Source organism: Lytechinus pictus, chromosome 16, assembly GCF_037042905.1.
Source record: "Lytechinus pictus isolate F3 Inbred chromosome 16, Lp3.0, whole genome shotgun sequence".
Lineage (NCBI taxonomy): Eukaryota > Metazoa > Echinodermata > Echinoidea > Temnopleuroida > Toxopneustidae > Lytechinus > Lytechinus pictus.
Genome location: NC_087260.1, coordinates 12617739 through 12640909, shown reverse-complemented (window position 1 = coordinate 12640909; position 23171 = coordinate 12617739). Strand labels below are relative to the sequence as shown.

Sequence of the window (23171 nt, the reverse complement as noted above, 5' to 3'; positions counted from 1 at the left end):
GTACGCTATCGAGAGTATCCAGACGATGGCAACAGCGGTCTTGGCATAACCTGTATGATCCCGTATACGGGTGTTATAGAGGATAGGCTTCATGATTGCTAAGTACCGATCAAACGCAATGCAGAGGATACTTGATACACTGGCACTACAAGAGGATACAAACAGTACAACTTCCCATAAGCACCATGTTGTCGATGTGACATCCGCAAAGTATATTCCAATATGGACAAGGCACATGAATCCTACGAATATGTCAGCCAAGGCTAAACTCAATGTGAAGATGTACCCCGAGTGCTGTTTGGCTTGAGTCCGCAATATGACGACGATGACCGTGATGTTACCGATGAAGATGATAGCGGTTAGAACCGAGACGATGCATGCGATGATGGTAGCTTCCCGATCTGCGATACATGGTTTTACTATAATAGGTGGAATTGTTGCATTAGTGATGACAGACATTGTTCAAACTATCAAAAAGTCACTCCTTGAGTACAAGTGGGTGTGTAAAGGACATTTGATCTCAGCTCAAGACAGTGTCAATCCTTAAATTGGCAACCCAAGCAAATTGGCAACGAAAGGTAACTCTGACAAGACAATTTTCACAGGTTGTCGTCATGGTTACAGATCATGTTCAGGGGTGATTTTTAATAAAAAATGATTAAATCTGCTTGTCAAAAGAGCACTCTGAAGATACCATCACACAAAAGATGCCTTTTTAGCTCCAGGATAACTGTTTCGTCAATACATGTACATACCATCATTGATGGCAAGAAGCAATCTCTTTTCTGTTGCTTGAAACTGCCAATTTCGTCCTTCCATTCCTCGGCAGCACAATGAATACCCAATCTTAAAGCACTGGATGCTTGTGCTCTAACTGTGTCATCCTTCCCTTTATTTGCTCTAACACTCATAAATCTGTAGCTGGTTTTAACCTGACTGATAACACAACAGTTATTTCATCCCCATCAGGGTGTTTTCTCTGAAAGAATTACCAAAGCAATGTTGGTAACATTCTCATTCTTTCTCTGAAAGACGGTGCAATGATTTTAATACATTTACACAGTCCACAAACATCTATCCAATACAGTCCCCATATACAGTCTAGACACATTCCAGCGTTGATACATACAATGCAATTCATTGCATGATTTAAATCAAACCACTAACATTCAAGGACGACATTCTTCATGAAAGGTCAGCCAAAGGTCATAAATCAAACCAGATACAGCTCGAGTCTTGAATCTGGCCCCTCAGATGGGATGTAGAAAAAAAAGCTGATTCATACAGATGTTTACAAGTTCAATTGGACAGGAACAACTTGTACATACGTCATTCAAAGATGCAGGCATATAAATTGCTTTTTTTTTATTTCAGGCACCCATTCAAATGTACCTTACATGTAAATCATCTACAATCACAAGGCCTATTCACATGCAAAATAAAACATTCATATTAGCACCAGTGCCAACAACTAAGCAAAAATTTAAAATCAGTTAGAAATTAGAATTAGAGGATTTTTATGAATACATGTATGTCTTAAACTACCAACTGAAGGCCATGTTACTTTCTATTAAAGCCAAATGTACATCACTACTGCTGTCAATGTGTATGAATTTTAATCAAATTATTATTGTCAGATAAGAATTAACATTTTCTTACAAAAACACTACCATATTGTATTTCAACATTCACACAACAATGACCAAGAAATGACAAAGCCAACAAACATAAGAATGAAGATTGAAAATTAGCACCTTCGGATTAAATTTACAGTGTGAACGGGGCAGGATTAGTCAACTGGCTCGTAAAACAGAAGCAGAGCCATTTTACGACTGGTCAAGAATGCGCTCCAAAAACCGTGACCACCTTGATAATCTCCTGTTAATCAATGCAATGATCAGGGCGATCTATTGACAAAGCTGGGTAATAAAAGAAGGAAAACCTATATTGGTCGTTTTATGAGAGTGCTTTCAAGGAGTGTGATCGCTGAATCAAATTAATCATTAACTTTTGTCGTTACCACAGGTAATAAGAAATAATTGTTCTCTTTTTATGTTTTCTAGCTACATGTTTTAATCAATGGCAATGGTGAGGATAGGGACCTTCCCCGAGAATTTGATGACAATGTAAATATTTGGGTTAATTTTGATCATTCTCCTCCCTCCTCAACAAACAATAAATTGATTTTTTTTTTTTCTGAGTTTTTCTTTCAGTGTTTTGTTCATCTTCCTGTCTTCCAGTGTTCAATTTTCCTCTATTATATTTTACATCATTTTCTTTCAGAGTTTTAATCCAATGACTATTGAATTCTGGGATTCCTATAGGCTCTGTACAGGGACCATTTGGTTCCAGTAGGTAATGGTTAACCTGTTCACTCCTGAGTGTTACAATCCCATTTAGCTCTTTGTACAGGGAGTCAGGGACCGAACTGTTCCAGTTGGAAAAGGGTTAAAGGGAAATTCTGCTTGCCCTTTAACCTCATCTTCTTCTCTCCCTTTATCATTCTTTACATTTCTTCTATATTTCTTCTATATTCATAGGGTAATAATAATATCAGGGCCCACTGGGGAACAGTTTTCAGAACTGAAGTGGCTTCCCTGGGTGAATATACCTATATTATTATCATTATTGTTATTATCATTATTATCATCATCATCATCATCATTGTCCTTCTCCAGTGATGTCCAGAGATGCTGACTCGGCGTCTCTGCACGCGCGCGGCCTGTACATACACTCGTACGTTTCGAGATATGGGCTTCATCATGATATCGATCCATACTACAAAACCATGCGATGCACGCACGCGATTCATCGTATCACGTACTAGCTGTGCGCTGGCTGCACTCTCGATTTGTCTCGCGTGCCGGGGTAGACGCAACGGCGTGCAAAGGCGGTCGGCCAGTGCATATAATCTAAAGAATAATGTTACTTTTTTTTTTCTGTTGGGTCCCGATGCGTGAGAGAAAAGGGTGCCATGCGTGAGATCGTGAGACGGACCCTGAATGTGTGAGTCTCACGCACAATGCGTGAGACTTGGTAGCTCTGGATGTCTATCATTCTTCCTGTCACCTCCTCATCTTCAATCTTGTTCTCTTTTATTATTCCTTTCAAAAATTCTTACACATCACTCTTATTTGCCCCTCATCCTCTGCCTCACATGTTTTATTTCTTACACAAAATTTTCCATTTTCAATTTTCAATTCAAATTGATTTTATTCCAATCCTTATCAAAATAGTGACATCAACAGATATAAATATGGCAATCAAAATACAATAATACAATGATATAGATTAAATTACACAATTCAAAATGGAAACTCCTTGCTGTATACAACCCTAGAGGGTTTTTCTGTACAACCACCACAACATTAAACAAATTCACAGGAAAAGATTAGTTGAGAATGGTGGAGAAAAGATTAGTTGAGAAACTATGGTCAGAGTCTTGTACATAAACATAAATGCATGTATCATTATGATAGAAGAAAAATGGTATCATTTCTCACTCACCTGTTCTTTAGATGGACATGCTATGATCTGTTGGTCTTCTTCTGAGTAGTTACTTTGCACCAGCTCCTCCACCTGTTGGTAGGCAAGCTGTACACCAGCCTAGCAAGAGAAAGAAAGAAAATAAGAAAACTTGACATACATTGTCTATGTACCATGTGACAACAGCCAACCATTAAGAAAACAAATGGTCTGATCATTTCATACATTCAAAGGATAATAATAGCAAAGAGACAATTATTTTCTCAATTCATTAGATTCAAGCACTGAATACCTTTATGATGATCAATGTGACTATAGTTGCTAAGGTAGTACATGTAAGTATCGGGTGTGAGAATGTATGACGATGATGATGATGATGACGATAATGATGATGGTGATGATGACAGTAATGATGATGATGAAGACAAAGACGATGATGATGATGATGACGACGATGTTGATGATGATGATGATGAGGATGATAATGAAAATCAGGAATATGAAAATGATGAAGATAATGATAATGGTAATGATGATGATGATGGTGGTGGTGGTGGTGGTGACAATGACGATGACAATGATGATGATGAAAAACATACTTACTTTGATAGGTCTAAATAGAATATACTCTGTATCTTTATTAGCTAAATACAGAGACATACTATGAAAGACCTTTGGTAGCTGTGTTTTAATCTGCTTGTATGACGCCCCTACAACCTCATGCACACGTTCTGAAATATAAACACAAAATCATATGAACCAATTATTGGTTTTAATTATTTCAAGACTAAACATACACACACATTTTTATACCTTATTCTAACTGAGGTTGCTTGTTGGAGCACAATTCACTTTCAATTCATGAAATGAATTCTTTAATGAATATAAAGTGACCTATATCTTTTATAAATATCTACATGTAGATACATCTTTATGTTTGTCATAATGCTTCATTGTTTTTCATTTTCAAAATGATAGGGCTGGGAGTTTAAGTTTAAAAATCTGACTTTTCGCTCTTATTCAGATGAGATTTTTGGCAAATTTACTTAATTACAATACAAAGATCAACACCAAATAAGCTTTCGTGGAATATTTTTTTTAATCATGTTAAATCTTCAGTCAAATTTGGGTGAGCAGACCTGGGGTCCCCTTCATACTCTATTTAATTTAAAAGAGATATATAAGGTCAAAGATAGAGATACAGATGTATCCAGTATTCTCACCTGGACTAGCAAAAGGTTGACTACGTAATGACACCTTTGTTCCACTCTCCTCTTCATTCAGATCAATAATTACTTGGGCCTAAGAAAAAAAAATGAAATAGATTGAAAAAAAATAGTAATAATTATAATAATAATAATAATAATGACAAATTGGACCTGTACCGCACCAAATCCACTCTGAAGAGAGCTCAAGGCACTTTTCAAGAAATGTCAGAGGAAATTAAGAAATACTGAACAGAAATGCTTTAAGGTATTTTTGAAAATTTCAGGATTTAAACATGTTTTAATGTCTTCAGGAAGGATGTTCCATAACTTAGAGGATGTGTGGACAAATGATACCCCCCACGGCCCCAGGGTTGAGAGACTTTGGGGGTAACAAGAGAATTAGAAGTGGATGAACATAAGCATCTTGAAGGGGTGTAGCATAAGAGAGCATGGATATATACTAGACTCTCATTCTCATAAACATGGAAGTTATGCTTCGGTTTTCTTAAAGGTAAATGCCTTTGAAATCAACTTTGAGGGGTCAATATACAAGAGTTTTGCGAAGTTGGCATGAGAATGTGAATGCGTTGATGTTGAAAATTATTGCCAGAATAGCTATTAAACATCAGCTGTTTACTTGGTTTTTCTTGAAGACAGACAACTATATACATAGATGTAATCATTCAGATGAACTAATAATCTATTACGGCTGATTCAGTTCATAGCAATGAACATTTAGACATTCTAAAATAAGAATGCAAGGTTCAAGAGGATGAAATTACCTCTTTCCTTTCCCCTAGCTGATGAAATTTGAATCTTTCCGCAATTACTAAAGACTTTGGAGACAGCTGACTACCGACTCTACATGTACATCCCTACTGAACAGGGATGAATGGCAACATGCAGCCATAAAAAAAAAAAAATTTATTCACCTTTTTCTTGAACGCCACAAGCTCAGAGGCTAGAAGGTCTACTACATGTTTGATGTAAACCTCGCAAGTACATTTCAGTTGGTTATCTACGTCTTTCTTGGAATCTACATAGTGTTCCGTAACTTGAGGCGCACCCTACAATGGAAAGGTTGAAACAGATGAATAACAATAATATCAGCAAATAAAAAGAATAATTAATCATATCATCGATTATAATTATACGTACAACCATAATCAAGAATATAAAAAAAAATATCATTGATAACAGCAAAAACAACATTGCCTATTTATAAAGCACAAATATCACAAATACCCATTTTGTTCCAAGTGTATGTTTGTAATTTACTTGATTTTTTGGTCATATCTGCATAATGGTGTTTTTTTTCATACATAGATACAAGAAATACCATGTAAAAAAAAATGAAGCTCATAGTATTATAAGATTTTTAATATTGTGTTTACTTTGCTTAAAAGGTTGTTGTTTTTTAAACTAAACTGGCAATTTGCATTTGATGGTATTTTTAAAACTTACCTCAAAAAGGAATTCCAGGAATGAATTGTTGCTACTAAGTACAAAAAGGCCCCTTGGCTTCTTAAACAGGCCAAAGGCAGCAACTGAAATAAAGATACATGTATTTTCAAAATGAATAATGAATCAATGAAGAAACAGAAAGTAAATAAGATCAAACAAAATATATATCTTTGATCATGAAGATATAAAAAACCAAACATCGTATATTAAAAGCAAAAGTAAATAGGTATTTATTTATCACATAATTTTAGCACATTTTGATCACTGGAATGATTGAATGATGTGGTAGTTTATTTGTCACAAATAAAATGTGTGCATTATATCTACTCTCAACAATCCCACAATCTAAGGGAATTCACAAAGCATTAAACACTCTCTTGTATGTTTATTCATACAAACATGTTGTCACCATTTCCAAAAACCATCCAAGACAGCGTTAAGTCCACGGAAACATATTTAAAGATTAAAACATTTGAAGTTTAGATTTTGTGACGTGGGTATGAAATACAGCAGTAATTAAAATTAAATGAAGTTGAAACATGAAAAGAAAATAATTTGTTGATCATTTTTTTCACTGACTAGGCCTCTTGGGACAGCAATATACAATGTATGTGCTAAATATTCTTTTATCCAGCTTCAAGCCCTACCACATATTACTCAAAAGAAAAAAAAATCCTCCTATATTTGCATGTTTAAGGACACCACCATCTCACCTTTCATCGTACTGAAATCCAGACCGGTCTCTTTGATGGAGAATTCCACCTGGAATGGTGCAATCTGTTCTCTGAGAATCAGGAGATGCTTGATCAGGAAGAGCTGCCCATCTAGCTGGGTCTGAGATAGAGACAAAGAAAGGATCACCAGTCAGACAAAGGATGATAAATAATTAATAATGATACACATAGCAGCAATCATGTTATAAAGGATGTAAATATGTCTTATGTTCTATGTTCTTTGATACATTACATGTACTAATATAATTTTTAATACTGCTGGTACAATTCCATTATTTTCATTAACATATTTGTTGTAATTAAAAAAAACTGTAATATGAATATGAAGGAAATGACTCACATCATATAATCTATGATTGAACTCAATGGTCTACTTGTAAATATAAGTGAGTCAACAAAACAGTAGGGACCCCATACACAGACAAAGATATTACAAAGAGAGCAAGATGCTTTGATCTCAGTTCGATTCATTTTGATCATGTGACCTTAATCCACCTATGCTTGCACAGCATCCACAAACTGGTTTATTGATTTAAAAGAAACTGAGTTGATACCTTTCTCTTGGTGATGCCTTGACACGCCACATTGAGGGAATGAATACACGACTGGAGAATCTCTTGTGATAAACCTTGGAAGATGGATTTCTGAAAGGCAACAAAAAACAAATCAAGGTAGTGAAATATATGTATACTTGGAAAGATATACAGGAAATCTACTATTGAATGACTATTTGGTTATAGTGAGATGTTTTTATTCTCATAAATTAATGATAACCATGCAGTAGTGTAATGATAATATGAGTGAATGAAACAATTCCAATAAAATATTTGGTGCTTTATGATAATTAAGAACATTAAAACTGCATAAAAAATTCTTCTTACAAAGTCTGGACTCAAACACGTAACTTCATACAATACTTAATTGGTTACAGAAACTAAATACATAATAACTAAAGCACATAATGTGGAATAACTGTACAAAGAATGTTTAATAAGTAGCAGAGGAGAGGTTTTGACTAAAAAAAAAAGGATAACTTTGGAGAAAACAATCCTAATTGATCTAAGAGATTGAGTAAATAATACTAATAACAATAATAGCTGGATTTATAAAGCACCTTTTGCCTGCGGATACAAAGCACTGCTATTATAGCATTCAAGGAATTTCTTCCTACCGGGTACCCATTCACCTCACTTTGGTTGAGTGCAGCATAATGTGGGTAAATTTCTTGCTGAAGGAAAACACGCCATGGCTGGGAATCAAACCCGAGTCCCACAGATTGAAAGATGAGAGTTATAACCACTAGACCATGACACCCCCACACAATAGAGCGTAACCACAGCATGTGTAATTATTTTCACAGAAAATATCAAAGAGTTGAGAAGAAGACAGTACGACTTAAACACAGGTTAACTTCAGAGAATACAACCCTAAACGGTTCAAGCTATTTAGCTAAATGCACAAACAAGGAATTATTGCCACAAAAACAAAAAGAACAGTGGAATATGTAAATGACTTACATCTATACACCTGTACAGTTTGGAGAGACAGACCAACGTACGTCTGACCGTAGGATACCACATCCCATGTAGATCAGCGGGAGACAGGGAAGCATTGACGTGGATGGTAGCTGTACCGGCACCTGAACCTATGGTGGTGGGGGGAAAAATTATGTTTTAAAGGACAAGTCCACCCCAACAAAAAGTTGTTTTGAATAAAAAGAAGAAAAATCCACGAAGCATAACACTGAAAATTTCATCAAAATCGGATATAGAATAAGGAAGTTATGACATTTTGAAGTTTCGCTTAATTTTACAAAACAGTTATTTAGACTGATGACGTCATCCACTCATTATTTCTTTTGTATTTTATGAAATATGAAATATTCTAATTTTCTCCTCATTGTCAAGTGATACGATTAATTCCTGATCAAGTGGAATGAGCATTGTTTAATACCGGTACGTATATGGTTCAGTCAAGTTGGTCCTTATTGTCAAATCTGTAAAAAATGAAATATTGTATAATTCAAACAATAAATAACAAAATAGAATAAACAAAATAGTGAGTGAGTGACATCATTGACTCTCTCCTTTGCATATCACTGAGTTGAGCATAGAACTGTTTGGTGAAAAATAAGCGAAACTTTAAAATGTCATAACTTTCTTATTTTACATCCGATTTTGATGAAGTTTTCAGCGTTATTCATGTTTGATTTTTCTCTATTTACATGTATTTAAATCAACTTTTTTTCGGGGGAGGACTTGACCTTCAATGATGTTGAAAGTTCTGTTTCGTCCTGTTCTGTTCTTTTATGGTAACTCCCGTGGGAACTTGGCAGGGTAGCTTTTTGCTGGTGTAACGCAAAGCTGGTATATAACCAATTACATAGGAAACAATTTACATCTAGGTTAATCAGTCATAATGGCTGACCTTATAGACGACAGATATTACTCTCAGGTCTTTTTATAAAAATGGAGACAATGGCAGAGCAGGTATTTGAACCTTACGATTATGAGTCCATGCTCAAAACTGCAAAACTGTCAAATGCAGTCACAGAAAACAATGATATCATGAGAAAGTGTTTAGAATCAAATGTTCTTGTCACCATATCATTTTAGATCTAGATCTGACACATTTTCATAGCCTTACTCTGTGAAATCATAAAAGATCAATATCACTAATGATCGCTAAGAAACAATACACTATTTTGGTAGATTTATAACCTAGTAGCTTGTATATCATCATCGATAACAACTTTTTATGAAATGCAGCCTGGTCAAATACAAATATGCTTACCAATGGGTGCCATGACGGCTGGTCCCATACCCTCAGGGGGCGTGGTCTGACCGCTCATAAAGGCTGATCCTGATTGGTTGAGGGTCGCAACCTCATTACTTGTTGCTGATCCGATCGAATCACCAGAGTTCCGCCGTGATTTGTTGAGCCTTTGCTCTCGCAGACTTTCCGCAATGCTCTGCGTTTCAAATTATACAAAATAAAGACGATCATTATGCAATTCCCAGGCCTAAAGTTCTATACTTTTAGGACGAGGCCACTTTTCCATAAGGCAAATTTCTATATTTCTGCAGAAATGGGAAAAATGAAAATGCCCGCAACAATCTTCCAAGTCAGTGAAAGGGGCAACAAGGCCAGCCAACAGGGCATCCACAGCCTTGGATTAATTTAGGCCCTGGGGAGCATTTCATCAAGATTTTCATCTGACAACTTTCCTTGATTCTGACTGGCTTAGAAGCACTGTTACTATGGTAACTGCCGGATAATACAGGATTTGTCAGATCAAGTCCTTCCATGAAACACTCCCCGGATCACCTGTAAGAATTTTTTTCTAACCTTTGGGTTGTTCAAAATTACAAATAGTTAATACACCTCGCAATATCACATGTTCAATCATACCTATCATACTAATCCTTTAATTGCAACTTGCCCAACTTTGGCATGCTAGTATAGACATATCGAAGTCTGTTTCCTCACTGATATCACCCCAAAACAATAAGGTACAATTAACCTTTTTTTTGGTGAAAATAAAGTCTTTAAAACAAAAGATGAATCCTTTACACGCATAACATTTCTTGGGGAAGACGGATTTTTAGTTAAGATTCTGCCTGTCTAACCAGGATTGATTTGTGAGTAGGCTTGTGTCAAATTTAACAAGTACATGTGGCATGAAATTCTTCAGCAAGATATTCATCCAAATTGTGCTGCACTCAACCCTGGTGAGTTTAAAATGGGTATCAGGCAGGAATTTATTCCTTGAAATGCTTCCGCACTGTAAAAGGCTGCAAGGCTAGGGCTAAGGTGATAATACCCAAAAAGTGCATATAGACGTTAAATAATAATGTGATATATGCTACACAAGTAAGGAATATCAATATTACTAGACAAATGGCCGACATCTGTCTTTTGTATTGTTTATTTCACATCTGTTAAAATGATTGAGGTACAATTAGCAAGGGACTGAAAAACAAATGAACATGTAATGTGAAAAGATAATTCTGCCCACATCGTCATTGGGCAAAGACCTAACAAGTACAATCCTACCTCCATCATTTCTAGTTTCTCAGGATAGGCCAAGTCTCCAGAGGCTGGGTTGTAGTTGAGTATATCCGACTTGATGTAGACGCTTGATCTGTAGACCAACCGTTCCTGGACGTCCTCTAGCATCTGATTGGCAACCACTGCAAAGGCACCGAGCTCACTCGCTGGATTGAAAACAATATCAGAGTCAATTGGTAAGGACGACTGTACAGGTAGTAAATACTTTGTAGTTTAAAGGACAAGTCCACCCCAACAAAAAGTTGATTTGAATAAAAAGAGAAAAATCCAACAAGCAAAACACTGAAAATTTCATCAAAATCGGATGTAAAATAAAAAAGTTATAACATTTTAAAGTTTCACTTAATTTCACAAAACAGTTATATGCACATCCTGGTCTGTATGCAAATGAGGAGACTGATGACGTCATCCACTCACTATTTCTTTTGTATTTTATTACAGGAAATATGGAATATTCTATTTTTCTCCTCATTGTCAAGTGATACAACGATTAATTCCTCCCTGAACATGTGCGAATTAGCATTGTTTAATACTATATGGTTCGGTCAAGGTGGTCCTTATTGTCAAATCTATAAAAATGAAATATTGTATAATTTAAACAATAAAAAACAAAAGAAATAGTGAGTGATGGACATCATCGACTGACTCACCTAGTTGTGCATATCACTGTTTTGTGAAAAATAAGCGAAACTTTAAAATGTCATAACTTTCTTATTTTACATCCAATTTTGATGAAATTTTCAGCACTATGCTAGTTCGATTTTTCTCAATTTATTCAAGTCAGCATTTTCCTGGGGTGGACTTGACCTTTAACCATAAAATCAACCATCAGTTAAGACGATGAAAGCAACTTGCATTAGAAAAATCCATTAAGAGATTCATCTGATTGGTAATGCTCTAATTAACAAATTTTAATATTTTCACAATCAATTTTGTTTTCCATTGCTAGCTTCACCTACTTGTTTCTGCAGGATTCTTCAGAGACTATTGCTGACTCGCCGTAGAAGGGGTAGATAGAGTATCGGCAGTGATACATTCATCTATGGCAAGTCAGTGCTAGTCTGAGGAAGCCTGCAGAAACCAGTAGGCCTCTACTTAGCAAGATAAAAACAAAATTTATTTTAAAGGGATTAAATTTGTTTTAATAGTGCAGTAGAATTTCTCGTCCGCAGATAATAGTTAGCTGCGATAAGATTTGAATAAAACTTGGCTGCACTCAAGCCAAGTTAGGGGAAGAGTTTCCTGTACCGACACCAAGTAGGATTAATAAATTGAATGCTTGAGTAAATCTCAGCTTTGCCGGAATCCATTCTGGTTCTGACACAAAGCTTTGATTTTGAAAGGATTTGAGAATGCATCAAACGCTGGAAACAGTAGCAGAAACTAACCTGGGGTAATACATCATGTGCCTCTGAATGGGCTACTTGATAAGCAACGCTTTATCAATATTACATGTATATACATAATGTATCATAATTAAGCATATTAGTTTTCATAGTAGTAAGAAATAATTTTTCTCTCAACAGTCAACTCTGTTTCCTAAGCAGTTGGGTATGTTTTCAAATATAATAATAAACCAATAATTCAGTCAACAAGAACATTCATTAAGGCCCTGTCACACTGTTCTGTGCAAGCCTTGCATGCAACTTGCCGGTGACTATTTTGCTACCTGCAAGTCACCTGCAAAGACAATATCTCGCGTGTATCTCGCACGCAGTTCCCCGCAGGAGAACATCTAAGACTGATATGCACACAGAAAAGTTTTGAACATGCTCAAAACATTGTTGTAGGTGAGCTGCGGGTGATTGCCCACAACTCTCCTGCAAGGCTTGCACGAAAGGATGTGACAAGGCCTTTAAAAATTAACTTTCTAAGGATGACTTCACTGCTTCACTTACGATTGGCTTGTACGTGATCCAGTAGCATTTCTGTTTTGAGGATACTGCAGAGCTCAGCCAGGGTTTCAAGGTGATTGATGTGGATGATCAGAGGACGAAGAACATCGTAGAGACTGATACAAAGCTGTTCCAACATTTCACTATGGGAAACAAAATACAACAAGTGGAATGCCTCTGGCTGTCTCACCTGCATCACGCGATTCAATATAGCAGCAGTGCTGATTTTGAAAACTACTATAACTCGCACAAGATGTTCAGTGATACTTGGTTACTCGTATTTCCACGTTTTATGAATTAGACCAATACACTTATAGAGATATGATGGCAATTCAACAAATACCCCCAACGTGGCCAAAGTTCTTTGACCTTACATGACCTTGATCATGTGACCTGAAACTCGCACAGGATGTTCAGTGATACTTGATTACTCTTATGTCCAAGTTTTATGAACTAGACCAACACACTTTCAAATTTATGGCTGTAATTCAACAAATACCCCAATTTGGCCAAAGTTCATTGACCCTAAATGACCTTTGACCTTGATCATGTGACCTGAAACTTGCACAGGATGTTCAGTAATACTTGATTACTATTATGTCCAAGTTTCATGAATCAGATCCATAAACTTTCAAAGTTATGATGGTAATTCAACAGATACCCCCAATTCGGCCAAAGTTCATTGACCCTAAATGACCTTTGACCTTGGTCATGTGACGTGAAACTCATGCAGGATGTTCAGTGATACTTGATTAACCTTATGTATAAGTTTCATGAACTAGGTCCATATATTTTCTAATTTATGATGACATTTCAAAAACTTAACCTTAGGTTAAGATTTTGATGTTGATTCCCCCAACATGGTCTAGGTTCATTGACCGTAAATGACCTTTGACCTTGGTCATGTGACATGAAACTCAGGCAGGATGTTCAGTAATACTTGATTAACCTTATGGCCAAGTTTCATGAACTAGGTCCATATACTTTCTAAGTTATGCTGTCATTTCAAAAACTTAACCTCAGGTTAAGATTTGGTGTTGACGCCGCCGCCGTCGCCGTCGGAAAAGCGGCGCCTATAGTCTCACTCTGCTATGCAGGTGAGACAAAAATGAACTATAAATAGGTAAACTTGCTACCAGTGGAATCATTTAGGAACACAGAATTCTATTTAACAAAGAAAAATTTGACTTAGAAGATATATAACAAATGTTTTGCAAAATCTGGTCTTAACAACTGCTCTGACTTGGGGAATATTCGACTTATGGAAAGTAAAACTATGCAAGTTTACTGGTAATGACGTTAGTATTTTTGCATTGCATTTCACATTATCTCAATATGGAGCAAATATGAAGTGTCACCATGTAAACCATGACAGTTTCAATCTATGTTTTCATACTTTTGTCTTCATATTAGAAAATAGAAATCATTTCAAATCTCATTTGGATCTACTGGACCCTTAAAATTGTGTGTATTACACAAAAGTGTATTAAACAGAACACATACCCAGCCCAATCTCTAGATAGTACAATCAGATAACCACCTCAATAATTCTCTGCGCTAACTTCAAAGTATCAAAATGAACCATCACACAATAAATGTGAGTGTTTACATTTCATAAAGTTTGAAAATAAGGTAAAGAAACTCATGAATCACATTATCTAAAATATCATCATTCATATGATTCAAATGAAGTGATAAGGAAAGGGAGAACTTACTCCAGTTTTTCTGATGACTTTGAGAAGAAATGAAAGAAGAGTTGATACTCGTCCTCGCAGACATGTACCATGAAGGCACATCCACTCCGCACCTGATAAAGTGTAATGGGTGACAACAGAATATTAATAGATTGTCATTGTCATTGTTTTTGTCATCATCATTATCATCATATTTGTTATTCATACCCACCACCACCATCATCATCATCAAAACCATTGTCTTTACACTATCATCTTCATCATGATCATCAATATCAACATCATTCTAATCACCATCATCATCATCACCATCAACATCGTCGTCGTCACCATCATCACCATCATCATCATCGCCATCACCATCTTCATCATTATCATCATCGCCATCCTCATCATCATCGCCATCATCTTCATCATCGTTATCATCATTCATCATCTTCACCACCACCACCATACCATCATCATCATTGCCGCCGCCGCCACAACAACCACCACCACCACTACCACCACCATCATCTTCATCACCAACACCACCATCACCATAACTACAATTTCATCCAATTTTAGTAGAATAACTCACCAGAGAGCAGTGGTCCCTGGCATGTTTAGTAGCAAGCTCTGATACAGCCATCTGTATGCTGGGCATGAGAAGCTGCTGCCTCTTACTGAAGTAACAATGTAAGCAATCACCAAGAAGGGTGGTGTACCTGCAGGAAATATCAATGAGAAAAACAAGTATTACTATCAGAGTCCCGCTTAACTGAGGGGAAGAGTATTGGAATGGATGAAGAAGAACACCTTGTAGTAAATAAATGCTCGCATACAGACAACAAAAATCAAGTCCTCATTCAGTCACTGAATCAATGATAGATCAAGGTATTATTAAACACAGTCAATTCACTACAATTCAAAATCATAAATACAGTAAAGTAATGAATCAGGAAATCATGACTTCAGCAAGCTTCGCAATTAAGCAATTACTCTATCAACCAACCAACGAAACCAACAAAATTCAATTCAATCAATCCATCATCAACGCAATTAATTACAAATAAAATACAATTACTCAACGAATACTTACATTGTACGTTATCAATTATGGAATCAACCAATCACATAATCAATTAATCACATAATTATTTGAAGAATCAATCAAGAAAGCAGTTTCTTGATGTCTTACAAACATCTAACCAATCAATCATATAATCTGCCAATCAATCAGTTACATGTTGCATAAACATATCATCAAATCAATCATATATCAGCTGTTCAATTTCGCCTTTACTACTTTTCACTATCATAAGTACATTCTTTCTGTACATGAAAAGAAAAGGAAGACCTTTGAGTTATAGTTATTTAGTTAATCTTTTTTCCTCTTCTGGCATCCATGTGACTCTCCTTATCCTATTGTTTGTATATGTAGTTTATATGTTTGGTTATGCTAAATAAATAATAATTCAACGTTATTAATCTACTTACTCTGGCGTCTTGTCTAGTCTCTGTTCAACCTGCTCCATCAACGCTTTGATCTTTGGAGCGTTACTTCTAAACTTCCCATAGAAGAGTGTGAACGCATTCTCTGATGTACTCGTCACATCCTAAATACAGGAATAAAACAAAATTAAGTGTCATGAACAATTTATTACATGAATTCATACACAATTTATTACATGAATTAATTGCATGAACAAGCATTCAACTGCATAATGCTATATAGACTCACACAAAAGTTGCTTTGTGCAAGATGTTTGGAGAAGTGCTTGTGGATATATCTGATTTCAATGTTAGTCGATTATCGCAAGCAAAATATCAGCAATAACATATCGCTGAGTCTGAAAATGTACTATATATGTCCATTCTGAGCTGTAATTCTGTGAGAGTAGGGAAGGGGAAATGAAAGTAAGGCTTTCAATCGTGCTTATGTAAGTTGGAAGAGTTTTGATTTCAATAAACGTACCTTAGGAACAACCTGTTGTGTAGCTCCATTGAGAATGGTGAAGACTGCAGCTTTGATGAGGGTCAATGCTTTACTCAAACACTGCTTAAACCTGGCCTGGAACAGCTCAGATTCTTTGTACTGGGGCTTTAGGGAATTAAACATACAACGGTATTACAAATCAACAATTATTTTCTAGTCCACACGTCGATCCATTATGGTGACAATGTCTTCATTTATTTGATATCTTTATCTCCATTCCAATTCATAGGCTGCATATCTATGATTCGAATCAAAATCGTTTAAAAAACAAGGCATTGTGGAATGAAATAAGGCTATTGGTTGCGATCACATCCTAGGTGTGATGTCAAATGGTCAGTTACAAAACTAGAGTTGAATATATAATAAAGATATCAAATGAATGTGTAAATAGTAAAATTTGTTGTTGTATTGAAACTGGAAGATAACCCGAAATGTTTTCACCATGCAAAAGATTATTTTTATATGTTTGGGGGATACTTTTCACAACTTACTGCATAAATCTGTAACATCTGTAACAGCTTTAACATTGCAATGAATGGGGATTTCCAGGGCCCTTTTTATTTTCCAGAGTTCTTTTGAGCATTTCAGGGATGAAATTTCCCTGAGCTCCCATGTAATTTTCCCCCTGAATTTCACTGGAAACCATGCGGCAAGCCAGGGTGACACTATCTGGGAGGATACGGACATGAGAGCGTGAAATGTACAATGTACATGTACTCACATTTCCGATGATGTAGGCAATACATTCATCCAACTTGGACAGGAGTGGCACAAACGATTCGTTGGTGACAGCAAACGTTGGCGAGCTCAGTTTCTGTCCAAAACAAATAAAATCAAACATATCTAATGATGACGTAATAAGATGAGCATTCATTGTCTCCATAAGACAGTGAGAAATTGATTTGACAAATTAGTTGTTAAAACATAAAAAACATAGACTTATCAATAAACAATATACAACAGACAAAAAAATAAAAAATAAAAACGTCAGTTGAAGTTATAAAAAAAAAAATTAACCAGCTGTTTGAATGACTCTTATTATCATCCATATTAGAAATTTCAAATGCATTTGGATAATATAATCATTGCACTAAAAACAATGCAAACACCAAGCACATATATTTCACTTGAATAAACATTACAAAGTTTTAGAAATGGTAGGCCTTACTGGTTTTATTATTTTAAAAAATCACTTGCAATTCAACCAAACACTGGATTGCAGACTGTTATATATATAAATAAAAATATCAATAAATAACCACAATGTGAGGTGTTAGTCATGATTGATATTTTTACCCTTACATTTTGTCATATGTTATTCTACTCACCCCTTCAAAAGACATAGATGTGGTATGTATTGGATTTTCCTCCCTAAAATCATAAGTTCATTGGCCTCTTGACATTTCACTAAAAAATAACATCCATGCATATTCAATTCAATATTATTGGTGGACTGCTAAACCCTTAAATCTCAAAATTAATAAAAATTAATACAGCTAGTTTTTAGAATGTCGACACAAGTGGCAACCTTCTCTTGCCTAGAAAGTGTTTCCTACATGAAATAGGAGACTGTTATGGGAAAATGCGATGTTGCCTTTATTCTAAAATGCAGCATTTTTCTGAGCTGCACTAAAAAATTCTTATCTTTGAGATCCAAAGTTTGAACAGCCGAAAGACGATATATTTTTTGGCTCCAATCAAATTCTGTTCCTTACCTGATTGATCCTTTCTAGTTCATTGAAGTAGGCAAGCTTACAGCTGATGGCTTCAGCCTTATTCACTAACATTGTCTGTGGGAAGGGGTTAGAGAGAGAAGAACTGTCAACTACTTTAGGAAGCAAATAATTTTATTAAACAAATCAAATGTAGTATTGTGGTTCAAGTGAAAACATTCTTCCATTCAGAGCAGTGAGCTATACTTCATCTTAAAGGGCTCTTGCAAACCATTCAGAGAGTCAAAACCTGTCCACAAGTTGAAAAAAAGAAAATCTAGAAGTACAAAATATATCAACAAGGCAGTGGTGCTAAAAAAGGAAGTGAAACCCACCAGAAAATGCACTCCTTCATGCTGAGTGTTGAATGGAGACAACAACACTACAATGTCGGGCAAGCCCAGAGAAACAAACTTTATTTGATGTCATATTTTATCACCTGACTTCACAATTAAATAGAACTTGAACATTTGACATCTGTTAGTTTCCCGGTGGTGGGATTCACTTACTTTTTTAGCACCACTGTACATGTAGTTATGACTAGGAATAAAAGAGATAAAGTACTGGCAACAGCCAATACTAACCATAGAGGAAGCAATTCAATTTTATGAGTTTGTCATTGTTTTAGACTTGAATCGTACAATGTGTGTTCATAAAAATAAGTGAGGAGATTAATCTCACCACATTCTGAACACGATACCGAATGTTGCTGAGTTCCATTGCATCATATCTAAACGCGGTTAATTGGTTTTGTTTTTATCTAGAGGCAATATCGACATACCTGGTCTGCCATTGATTGTTCACACGCTTCATGAAGAGCGTTGGTTTTCGTAGCAACCAGAACATACTGCTGCTTGAGGTCTCTAAGCTGGTCTAAGGCCGTAGAAACCTCTTCCATCACAAGATCACATTGTTCTTTGTACTGACTCAGCTGATCACAGTACGACCTATGATAACAAGAAAAATAAATAGTAAGTTGCATTTTTCTAGGCAATTTACATTGCAATTATTATTACCCTAGTCATCGGATCCTGTCATGCCCGCACACACTGTATTCTCCATTTCTATTCCCTGGGGAGCGTTCCAACAAGAGATAGAAAAAAAGAATAGATAATGATACTAAGTAGCCAGTTACTAGCATCCTATTTCTTAAGGTATTTGGGGTAGTCTAATGGGGAGTTGCAAGAAACAGTCAACAGGTTTTAGAGCTTGTGGGGACATATCATTCGCCCACACATGCCAAACTTACTGGAATATAGCCTTTCTGAAAACATCAAAACTTGCATCTTTGTTAATAACTCTTTCAAAATCTTGTATTTATGTCTCATTGCACCTTGAGCAATTTACAGAGTAAAGTTTGGGCTTTATTAATCACATTTTGTTATTTTATCACTATGAATTCGAAGTCATATGAAGCAATTTATGGGCATCATTTAGACAACCCTGCTCGTTAGATTCAGGCTTGTACACATACAATCTATCAGCATTCTCCACTCCTTGGGGAACAAAAAGCTTGGTGAAATGGTGCCTACTAGATTGACCTCCAGCACCATAATCTGTATCATAGATTGAGAGCAATTAACTACCGTTATATTGTTGTACACACTTGTGACCACACTTTTCCAAAACAACTTTAACATTTATTGTTCCCTTTTTTCCTATAAAACATGCCCGTAAAAAAGAATTCTACGACACAAAAACCAAGACCAACGTGAATGAAAACATCCTGAATATATATTTCTAAAATTCAGAAAGATCTTACAATCTCAGAAACATTCCATTTATCTTTTATTTTCAAGCTTTTTGCTCCAGAAATGACAACACTAAGTATCAACAACCCTATTTATATGGTTTGGAGACTCCAGCCCATGTCCCCAATAAATCATGGTTAGATAATGAAAAACTTACCACCGACCATCAGCGCCCCACTGCCAGTGTTAATTTCCCTGAAATCCTTAGTTCTGATTGGTTCACTAACATTGTTACCATAGAAGTTACCATTGGATGGCAAAGTTACTATGATAGTAACTTTCATGCAACAGGGCTCTGGATCCATGAACAAATGTATCAAAATCAAAATATGACTTTGACAAAGATAAGAAATAAAAGAGAAGTAATACAAACCTGTAACACAGTTCTTCTTCCTGTTCCATCTGACTCTCAACTTTATTGAACCAGTCAAAGAACTAAAGAAAAAGAAGAAAATGATTCACAGGACTTCATCCCTAAAAAAAGGCTTGGTGAATTTAGGTTAATCCAGTTTATCTGAGAAAAACTAATAGCTAAGCATAAGTCTATGATAAGATCTTTGCTATCACACTTTGCATGTTAGCCATTATATCAGGGTATAGAGCCAAATATATCCTTTTCAGTATGCACATAACTTAGATCACTAATATTGGGCAGGGAATTTCCAATACGTTTTGGTTATATTATTCATTTTTCATTCAAGGGATAAAAGAATCTAAGTTTGAAAATTTGAAAATATGACAAAAGGAATAGGAAAAAAAATGCTCCCAAAGAGGGAGTCACATTTTTACATTATCAAGTTCTTGTTTTCTTTATGACAGTGTATTTATTTATTAACCCCTTAATTGGCTTCATTAGTTTTACATAACTTGATGCCCTATTTTCAATTTGCATAAACTAGTCTTTATTTTAAAGTTATTTACCTTTGTTTCATAATGGATTTATGTATAACCTGTTTTCTTGTACAAACTTAGTTCCTGAAGATAATCTAAATCAAAGGACATTCTTTCTTTTCTATATCTTGATATGTGGTAATAATGGATATAAACCACTGCTACTACCTGTTGGGCATTTTCGATTTTCTCATCCTTCATCCCAAGTGAAGCGAAGCCCTCAGCCAAAGAATCTCCGCTGTGGGAGAGGTTTGGAGTAGAGACTAGCGACAGCTGCTGAGAAAAACTGCCTGCTTCCTCCAGTGGTAGCTAAATGTGAGAAAGTGAAAAGAAAAAAATGCAAAGTTGCAAACAAAATTTGTTTTGTATATTTAAATGAACTTGACAGCTTTGAGTAACAATGTAAAGTACAGGAACACGACCCTTGACTAAAATGTATTATGCTTTTGTACCCAATCCAGAAGGCTATTTTTGCCATCTGCAGTTCAAATCTAGCAATAGAATTTCAGCCACATCTAATATTGAAAAAAGTCTTCTTTTGGCTTTCCAGTCAGCATGGTCAGCACCATTGCTCAAGCAGACTCCCAGTATTATTTTTTTCAACATTTAATGGATGAAGGAAAGTAAGTGACAAAATTTATGCAAACTTGTTGCCTTCCCATTAATACCCACAAAAAATGTTATGATTATTATGGCAAATGAAGACTGTGCACATGTGATTACATTTTCACCAAAAAGTCAGGGGGTTTAATATTAATAACACTTGTGTAGACAACTATGATGTACAAGAATAAGAAATCTATCAGTATCAACTTAATGTGTAACAAGGATACTTATGATTGAGAATTTTGAAACTCATTGCCACTAATTGTCCTTTTCTCTTTTTTCCGCTCTAGCTCTCTCTCTCTTTCTCTGTGACGCTAACTGCTCAATAGCTAGAGAAATAGTAAATTTTAAAATTAACAGAATTCAGATTACATGGACGACAGATTCCTTCCAGCTAGTCTAGATCTAAATTAATTTTTGAACTAAAAAACCTCAAGACTCTGTCCAACTAAATCATGATGAAGTAGGCCTAGCAAAAAAATATTTAAAAATTATATTTAGATCTAGGCCTAAATCAAATAAATCTGATGTGTAGTGTGGCCACAAGGTGCCACACAAAACAGAGGCACTGTGGTATTGCTGTTTTTGACCTTTGACTTTTTTTTGCAGTCCACTAACTATGCGCCATTTTATTTTGGTTGCAAACATTCATTTGAATTTTGTCTGACATTTGAGTTTTGGCTTTGCAATTTTGCTTAGCCTAGGCGGGAAATAGGCCCCAAATTTCACTGAGATATTGTTGATACTGTTGTTAGATTTCATACATCTTGCAAATATTCATAATTTGAAATCGAACAAAATACTAATTCGGACTGGATACAATAGTCATTTGAATTGGCCGAAAATTCGACAGCTTTAATAACTAACTGCAACTCTGAATCAAAACTACTAACACAAACATATACGGATGGGGCAACGTGATACGACCAAGCCCACCACTTGTTCTAGGCCTCCAGAAACGATCAACATACCTCAATAGGCAATGGTTTATTTGATGCATGTGACGTCAAATCCATATAACTGTCTTTTTGTCTATCCGTCAGTGGTGCCATTGTAGATGTCCTTTGGTCCCAAGTGCTTATTTTATCACGCAAAGCTTTAATTCTTTGCTGGTCAGCCATTTTGCCGGTGTACGTTGGCAGTTTTTGTATGGAACGCGAGTTGGGTGCTTAAAAATATTTAAGCGTGCCATAAGCATATGGATTCATACCACAGTAGAGGTCAGTGATTCATACATTGTTAACTATTTATATACTCTCACTGTTCAAGCTTTCGTGAACACAGACAATGTACTTGTAAGAATGAATGAAATAAATGGATGGCTCTATAGCCGCTTATATTTAATGCCATATAAAGCATTTTCAAAAATTTACCAAAAGTGTGCAAGAAATCCTTCGCTTTCACTTTAGAATATGCAAAATTGCCCCCCATTACAAGCTCGGTCGCCTTAGTCGCTTTGCTCCCCCCCCCACTTTCTAATTTTATGCATTTTGCCCCCCCGGGGGGGATAATTCATGCGTACAGCAATGCCCTGCTTTGTGAGGATTGGGGATGTAACAAGCGCAGGAGCTGTTCCAGCAATATTGATAAACTGATCGAGTGGCCACACTGATCGAAATCTATAGTGGATAATCCCCCTCCCCCACTTAGAGGGCGTCCAGATGGTTCAGTTGGTTCATTT

General features: G+C 35.9%; 1 protein-coding gene across 1 annotated transcript in view; it reads right to left on the bottom strand.

The window, feature by feature from the left end:
• The window catches only part of LOC129278805 (conserved oligomeric Golgi complex subunit 3-like), a 28304-nt gene extending 5650 nt beyond the window's left edge, over positions 1-22654 (bottom strand). The window contains exons 1-21 of the mRNA XM_064111291.1: positions 22462-22654; positions 21053-21193; positions 20367-20428; positions 19024-19189; positions 18246-18320; positions 17252-17344; positions 16510-16635; positions 16032-16150; positions 15133-15259; positions 14574-14665; positions 12862-13001; positions 10949-11109; positions 9686-9863; positions 8410-8537; positions 7447-7536; positions 6872-6992; positions 6159-6241; positions 5627-5761; positions 4710-4788; positions 4090-4217; positions 3508-3606 (exon numbers count right to left, since the gene is read on the bottom strand). Coding sequence (XP_063967361.1) covers positions 3508-3606; positions 4090-4217; positions 4710-4788; positions 5627-5761; positions 6159-6241; positions 6872-6992; positions 7447-7536; positions 8410-8537; positions 9686-9863; positions 10949-11109; positions 12862-13001; positions 14574-14665; positions 15133-15259; positions 16032-16150; positions 16510-16635; positions 17252-17344; positions 18246-18320; positions 19024-19189; positions 20367-20428; positions 21053-21193; positions 22462-22611 — 2493 coding nt within the window. The 5' untranslated portion in view covers positions 22612-22654. The remainder of the gene's footprint in view (positions 1-3507; positions 3607-4089; positions 4218-4709; positions 4789-5626; positions 5762-6158; positions 6242-6871; positions 6993-7446; positions 7537-8409; positions 8538-9685; positions 9864-10948; positions 11110-12861; positions 13002-14573; positions 14666-15132; positions 15260-16031; positions 16151-16509; positions 16636-17251; positions 17345-18245; positions 18321-19023; positions 19190-20366; positions 20429-21052; positions 21194-22461) is intronic.
• Between the last annotated feature and the right edge of the window lie 517 nt (positions 22655-23171).